The 8,447-nt window shown below is 44.4% G+C and overlaps 1 protein-coding gene across 1 annotated transcript; it reads right to left on the reverse strand.

The window, feature by feature from the left end:
- Positions 1-488: 488 nt before the first annotated feature.
- LOC133907509 (extra-large guanine nucleotide-binding protein 3-like) lies at positions 489-8,181 on the reverse strand. The gene is made up of 8 exons (XM_062349563.1): positions 7,203-8,181; positions 6,418-6,555; positions 5,426-5,530; positions 5,166-5,351; positions 4,284-4,458; positions 1,778-2,022; positions 1,389-1,558; positions 489-1,261 (listed from the first exon to the last, which is right to left on the reverse strand). Exons 1-8 carry the CDS (start codon positions 8,037-8,039, stop codon positions 697-699), a joined length of 2,421 nt encoding a protein of 806 aa, XP_062205547.1. The 5' UTR covers positions 8,040-8,181; the 3' UTR covers positions 489-696.
- Between the last annotated feature and the right edge of the window lie 266 nt (positions 8,182-8,447).

Consider the following 8,447-nt stretch of genomic DNA (forward strand, 5'->3'; position numbering starts at 1 on the left):
ATTTAGATTTTTTTTTTTGGGGGGGGGGGTGGGGAACACGGGATGAGGAACCAGACCAGTTTAGTTTTTTAGCAGTCCACTCTAGTAGAACCCAAAAATCCAGTAAACTAGATTTTCTAGACTGATTTTTAAGAAAGACGTGTATGTAATATGACTATCATCTAGGTGTAAATCCGTACGTGTCTCACACAGACGGGTGACAATGATAATTTATTTGTGATAGTGTTTAATAACTATTTATGATAACTCGTACTGAGGTAGTGATAGTATAATTCTTTTGATAATAATCTGCAAGATAAGAAATCCTTTTTGAAGACAGAAAACTAGAGTGCTCAGGTTGAACACTTCATCTCCTCTCACTATTTATGATAAATCGTCTATAACACTTCATCTCCTCTCACTATTTCTGATGTGGGCCCGATCATCATATGGGCCCAATTGCTAGTAATCCCAAGCTTTCACTGACGATCACCACAAACACCACCAGATTGAGGCAGACAGCATTCATTTTTATGTACTTTGCCTTACAGAAAATCTCTAATAAATGGAACAGCATCTCATATATACTGGAGTTAGAGATTCGATTCACGCAATAAAAAGGAAGAAATGAAGCAATTTACTACTGCATGATCATCCGCATAATTCATAAGAATCTGCATCAATAGTAGCTGACAACTTCCTTCTCAACAAAGTGAACTATGACGACGAGCCCATGTCCATGCTACAAAACGACTCGTCAATGCTGCCAAAGGCATCGCTGTTCTTAACATCGTCCCATCTCAGGACCTCCCTGATGTACCTGAACGCGTCGTCGATGGTTTTCCGCTCCAGGGCTTTCGTCTGGAACACAAAGAGCTTTCGGTCGCTGATGGAGGAGTACAGGTCCTTGAATTTCAACGCGATGTAGTAGTAGGCATGGCTGGCCAGTGACTGGTGGGTGTGGTGTGGCTTCACAGGGCTGAAGTCCGCAAACCAGTCACATACCGTTAGGGGTACGCAGTTGATTTTGGCCTCAAATGCATCGTACTTATTCAGGAGAAGCACGCAGGGAGTGTACTCAAAGGAAGGGTGGCTAATCACGTCCTCAAAGAAGTTTCTGCTGGCGATCATCTTGTTGCAGGGCTCTCCTGAGCTTTGCACCCACATCTGATCGTAATCCGCGAGTGAGATGCAGAAGATGATGGCCCGTACCTCCTCCAGCATTTCCAGACACTTGAAGCCCCCATTTAGTACTTTGGAATTTATGCGGATTAACTGATACCTGCCAAGGTTAAGTAAGGACAGGTTGTTCAACATAAGGAAAAGTAGTGGCACATGATATCATGCTAACGAGGAAACCTTGGTTCAACTTTGATACAACGAATACTGCTATGGAAACATTAGCTTACTTAGTTTGCATGGATGGATCATGAGGTTTGTCTATGTAGGAGTCAGAGAATGGGCATTGGTCATCAAGTGAGAAATCAAGCAAAGAGAGGCTATTCCATTGGTTCATACCCTCTGCGTTCAAGATATCTGTCTCTGTTGGTTCATATTCGTTGCTAGATATTTCAACAACCTGCAAAGATAAGCAAATTTTAGTCAGAGTAACTGAACAATTTCTAAGGCAAACAGATTTATGCAACTAAGAAATTTTTTATGTCAAATCAGAGGGGAAATGACCTTAACATATTTCATTATTTGGAAAAGTGACACGGACTACAAATAATAGTTTAGCGATGCAAAAACAAACTTTGCTATGTTATCATGGACTCTGGAATTATAATGTCAGTCTTACCCTATCTAGAAAATAGCTGGCAACAGCTGGAAGAAAATGCAAGTCGATATTCCTTCTGTATGTTGCTTGAATAGCAGGATCCTTCCAAACCTCTTCAACAATTGGTGCATATTCTCGGGTTGCAGCAGGAAAGAAGGCATCCAGATCACCCAGTGCAACAATCTCCAGCAGCCAGTCAGCAAACTGTGTCAATCTTTGATTTAGTGAATACAAAGATGCCTTGGTCTGCACTACCTCTGGTTCACCTGTTAATGCTCACATTCTGTAAAATGTTCTAGAAACACATCGAACAATAGGTGGCATCCAGGATACAAGAATATATCTTTATAATGAAATAAACATGCACTTGGTTATCTAAAAATCTCAATATTGGTGAGTGTTCAGTAAAATTGAAGTGTCTATTAAACCTGGCAGTGGATCCCTGAATTGTATATCCAACATAGCACAATTTAACAAAATATAATGAAATGTATGGATCAATATGAGATGTATCCTCAACTTCAGAATGTACATGTTAGGATAAACACCGCCGGGAAGATAGCCGGGCGACGTCAGCTGCTAGAGGAGGGATTGGACTCTAGATTGGGAAGACCTAAAACATTAGGGGAGACATAGGAGAAAGGGATTGGGAACTAGATTGATTTCTCTTCTTGCCTTCTTTGATCTAGGCGCAATGCCACATATATATATAGTCAGCCAGCTGACCTACAGAGTCCTAATTCAAATCCAACTCTAACTTATCTCTACTCTTTTAACTCTAATCTGATTTAAACTAGCATATCTCTAATCTTATCTCTAACTGAATCTGATTCAAACTAACAAATCAATCTAACTAACCCTATCGCTAACCAATCTAATCTCGTGCTACAGTACCGCGCATGAACAGTACATTGGTGAACAGTAATCCTCCGTCTAACACCTTCGCCCCTACTTGAAAGATAGCTTGTCCTTGAGCTATAGTGGCGGCCATGGCGGTATCCTTTGGCAGCCCCGTCGACTACGTGTAGCCTTGTGCGCAGCCATCAACGAGCGGCTTCCATTGAGCCATGACACTCCCTGCACGCGTGCACAACACCATCCACACCTGCGACCGAACAAGCGAGCGTACACTGGTGCTGAGCTAGTGAACACCGACGTGGCCCTGTCATTGACGATGTCGTTGGCTTCACCGGAGATACAGTACATGCACTCACACTGAGGCAACGCAACAGATGGAGGCAACGTTGCAGCATGCTTTGTTGGTTTCTCCTCAGCCACAATCATCTTCTTTGCTGGGAGGGTTGCCGCCGGTGAAGGAACCTCTATAGTGGATGATGAGCCACTTTGTAGTGCGACCAGCTAACGTGCAATGTCCAGTGTACGCTTGTCGACCACTGTCAACTGCGAAGATATAGTGACCAGCTGTGAAGACATGGTGCCAATCTGCTGCGCTAATTCGCCCATCTGCTGTGCTAATTCACCCATATATTGTTGCATACTTTTTTTAGATTGGCCACCACCTTGGCAAAGGCATCCACGGCCTGAGTAGTAGAGCGCTCACCGGACTAGAATCTTGGCAAGGTTGTTGTCAACAAAAGTGCTGGTATTGGTTGCATGTGATGGATGTCCAACAAACAACAACCGTCATAGATGCACCACCCGTGAAGTGCGCTGTGAGCTCGACATGCGTTGTGCTGACCGAAACCGGACAAGTGCCTCCACATGTGCTGCCACCATGAACAACTGCACCTTATCAACGTCATATGGGTTGAAGACCTGGTGAAGCACCTCCTCGGTCACCGGGTATAGCAAGTAGCTCACCGTGACGCGAAGAACACTGGATTTGGAATCTGGTAGCTCCGATACCAAATTGTTAGGGTAAACACCACTGAAAGGATAGCCAAACGATGTCAGCTGCTAAGGGAGGGATTAGAATATAGATTGAGGAGACTTAGAAAATTAGGGGAGACATAAGAGCAGGGGACTGGAAACAAGATTGATTTCTCTTCTTGCCTTCTTTGATCTAGGCGCAATGCCACATATATATAGTCGGCCAATTGGCCTACAGAATCCTAATTCAATCCAACTCTAACTTATCTCCAATCTTATGTCTAACTCTTATCTGATTTATACTAATCGATCTCTAATCTTATATCTAATCTTATCTCTAACTCTCATCTGATTTAAACTAACCGAACTTGATTCAAACTAGCAAACCAATCTAACTAACCCTACGGCTAACCAATCTAATCGCATGCTACAGTAACACGCATGAACATATGGTGTAAAAGGCTGAGAACATTAAGTAAATAGTGTGGTGATACAATAGAGAAACCAATAGCTCTCCTTGGAGGAGAAAAAAAAAGACAAAAATAAAATTTAGAATAGTCAATGGAGCACCCTAAAAAAGTTTGTGTAGCTTTTCAACTATTACCACACTCGGTTTTATGATTTGTCCCTTGAATCCATTTTGTGTATACACGATTTGAGGTAGGAAAAGACGCAAGAAAACTGAACCAAATCTTACCAACAGCCTTCTGATCACTAGTGCAAAGCTCTGTGTCTTCTTTCAGAGCTTCATCCTCAAAGCATTCTCGCCATTCAAGCAGTGTGCAGAGATATTTGTAAACATTACTTTGTATCATGAGCTTCAAATCAAGTATTTCTCCTGGAGAAAACTTTCTTCCATACAAAAACTTTGCCTGTGTTAAAAATTTCATATACTCAGTCACATAAATTGAATTAGCATGTTCCTTGTCAAGACAAGATAAACCACAGATACTGTGAACATGCTAATTTATACCTAAGCATGTTTACCACTACCCATTGAACAATTTAGAAGTATAGGTGGAAACCATAGTGTTCATTATTCAAGTTCAAATATTGCACCCTGTTTGTTTTGAGGATAGTTCAATATTTCACTACAATGGGCGTATTAGCACTAAAAGTCAACCTATGTATCTTTACCACAAACTACTAACAGTTTCTCTTTCAAATTTTGGTTCTTGTGTCACACACTTTCATCATTACATGTAAGCTAAACATTATTATGTAGCATTTTTCAGAATCATGTTTTTCTTATACTCTGACATTGCCTTTTACATGAGATATACTCGTTATTTTCCATTCAGAAATGAACATGCCAGTATGGATTCACAGAAATACTCTTGGTAGCATGTATGTTTTGGAGCAAAACATTTTATTTGACTATATCTGCTTGAATACTGAAGTTATCACATTTGCGTACTAACACAGAATAGAAATTAGCAGCATGCCGTCATGCGATTGTTAATAAAATTTCAACAGAAAATGCTTTGACCTGGTCTGTGCAATAATAGCAACAATATGAGAAAAACTGCCAGGATTTAGATATGGGCACGCTAAACTATGAGCAAGTAGAAACAAAAACCTGCTTAAAGATTGTGCTTGATCCAGAGCCATCTAGTCCAACCAGTAAAAGTTTCTGAATTCTTTTCTGCTCTAGGTAATCTGGAACAGATCTACTTGAGTCCACAGTAGCATCTTCTTTCAAACCATGAGAATATCCAGGAGGGATTGGCAGCGAAAAAATGTTAGCAATAAGACGAGTCGAGGCCTGGCTAACCAAAAAATAGTTACTCAGTTGATTTACATACAGACTTTGAAGCAATTGTTTATGAAAAAACATACCTTTTGCCAAATGTTGCCTTTTATCATGTTCTGCCCCTCCTCTTCGTAGGAACCATCATCATATAACCAGAAATGAGTATTTCGTGGGCACTGTACACTGGCCAGCTGAATGAAAAGCCAGTAAAACTCTGATCAAGACCTTGTACAGGTGATGAATGATCCCCTAAAAAGGTTTAAGTTTCCTTCTTAGATTCAAAGGTGGAAAAAGAATTAAGCCACTAAAGCAAACATACTGATGGGAAATAAACGTTAAAAAAATTTGTTCATAGAACACAACATTGAAAGAGATGTGTTTGCAAGAGGTAGTACAATAAACAAGCTAACATGGAAACCCATCCAAAAGAAAGCTGCAAACTGCAATCTTATAAAGAAATCTGAAATTACAGGACCTCGATTCCCCTCTAAGTAAAATAGACCTCCCAACACAACTATATGCAGGCTGATCCTGCATTCTTATGAAGGTACCATAGTGCAAAGTGTGAACACTTTAGGAGGAAATCCACTGGTTAGAACAAGTATGTAATGGCAAAATGTCATGTTCCAACGTTATACAGCTGTTCCTACTAGCTCTAGCATTCATGCTTGTGTGCTGCCAAGGCTCAACCCTTTGACTACACCATATATGCTCATAAGCATAAAAGCCATTCACATCTGAAAACATCTATCCAACATAATACTGGAGATAATATTGTACAAGCTAGATTGATGGATGATGTGCATAATGTTAATCATAAAAATAAGTAAAACGAGTGGAGTTATGACATCAAGTGAATGTATTTATGTAATTGTGCAACAAATTTCCGCATAATAACTAATAACCAAAAGCTTGAAACCAAATTCTAAGCATCCAAAATGATTTATAGCTCTAGTCTAAAATATAATGTTGAGTAGTTAATTTGAAGTGTACAGTACAAGCTGGAGCTTTCAATAAATCACCAAAATTACAAAGTGGGACAATGGAACAAAGTGTATAATCCTAGCGAACTATTTACCTTAAGCATCCTGTGTTCTGCTTTTGTTATCTCCCTCCCATTTACAAACACCTGTGTAGTGCCATTGCTAGCATCTGCTCGCAGCTTCCCTCCAACACTTAACTTTGAACTAACAATACTATCAGGCCTCTCACCTTCCTGAAAACAGGATTCAGATTAGTTTTTGCTAAATGTTAATTCAATATATGGTAATTCATGGCAATGTGATGGTTCGTAAATGTACTTAATTCACACAAAAATATTAGCCTGTATGAACAAAAACAACCAAGATCTTTAGCTCAAGCATTGCACCGTTCATTTGTAGTGTTCTATGGACTCCTGAATCATAACCCATCAAAAGGATGACTGCGCTCTTTCAGTATCAGTCATTGCTAAACAAGATGTGCCCCCCCCCCCCACATACCTGATAAAGGGGTACTGCACAAACCTTTATCAGGCATTGGTAAACAAAATGTGCTTTATAAGAAAAGATATCCTTTTTGAGCCTCTGGGTTAGCATAATAATCCAAGATACATCAGCGCTTGGTGTTCACAAATATTGGGGTAGTGAGTCCCTGATGTCTAGGGTGCACCAATGGACTTATAAACAAATATACTAGATGACTTACTCAGATGTGACACGGAAGAACACCCATATAAATTTAGCTGGCTAGCAAACCTCCAAAACCTTGCTAATAGGTGGTTGCTTTTCCAAGAGGAAACAAAATAAGGCACTCCTTGTCATATCCATGTGTAGGTGATGGTTAATGGAGCAACATTATCCCAAAAGAACCCGAATGCCGTACCTTCCCCCACAGGCCCGAGTCCTTGTCATACCAGTACCGCCCCGGCGCGAGGCGGTCCGGCGACAGGGCGCACCCGAGCAGCAGATCCAGCTCGCCCTGCGAGAGGCCGCGCCCGTTGACGACCACCTCGTCCGGCCGCACCTGGTTGGCCGCGCACCCTCGCTCAGCGCGCATGACCTGCTCCAACTCCGCTGGCCCCAGCAGCCGCGCCAGGAGCCGGTACCCCTTCCCAAGCCGCGCCCGGCGCCGCGGGTCGGCCACGGGCGCGCCGATGCAGGCGACGCACTTGCGGCCCTCCGGCATGGACCCCATGGCGCGGAGGACGCAGGCTGCGCAATACCGCGCGCCGCAGGACAGGCACTCCTCCCGGTTCCCAAGGATCCCCATTCCCACCCCGACGCGGCCACCCTTGCCGCACCTCGCGCACGCCCGCCGGCTGCCGCCGCCGCGGGTCGGGAGTGGAGCAGGAGGAGGGGAATCGGGAGCGAGCGGGGGCGAGGAGTTGAAGGAGGTTGGAGTGGGGGTGGAGGCGCAGTCGGGGGAGGAGGGCGGCGAGGGTAGCGCGCGCGGTGCAGGGGGAGGGCCGAGGCGGAGGAGGCGGGAGATGTGGCGGCGGTGGCGCGGGAGGGGGACGGGAGGCAGTACGTCGGCGGAGGGCGTCGACGGCGGGCCGGGGACTACGGGGGCTGCGGGGAGGTCGACGGAGAAGGAGTAGTCGAGTTGGTCCTCGTCGGGGAGCGGCGCGCCCGCGGGGAGCAGCTTGCGGAGCGCCCGAGCCCACGCCGACTGCACCTCCGCTTGCGCCCCCGCTGCCGGGGGCGGTGGGGACGAGGACATCACTGGGCTTCGACGAGGAGGCGAGTCAGTGAGGCGGCGGTGGAGGGAGGACACGGCTGGCTGCTCGCATTTTAAGCACAGTGGCGGCCGGCCCTTCACGTCGCTGACGCCGGCAGAGAGGACGGTGGGGGCTGCTGCCTCTTTTTGGTGGGCCCCACCTCTGCATCTCGATTGCTTGTAGCTAATGTACATGTGGGCCCCGTGTGTGCTGGGCCCGCTTGTCGGCGTGCGCAATGGTCGGGTGGGGACAGCTGGATGCTCTCTCGCCTGCTGACGATTCATTTTCTCGGACAACGGATTGCTCCTCTTCTTTTTCTTTTTTCTTTTTTTGAAAATGCTATGCCTAAGTCCGACACGTTAAGTCAGAAATACTCACTTAGATCATACATATTTATCGTTTTTTATTTT

The sequence above is a fragment of the Phragmites australis genome, chromosome 24, assembly GCF_958298935.1.
Source record: "Phragmites australis chromosome 24, lpPhrAust1.1, whole genome shotgun sequence".
NCBI lineage: Eukaryota > Viridiplantae > Streptophyta > Magnoliopsida > Poales > Poaceae > Phragmites > Phragmites australis.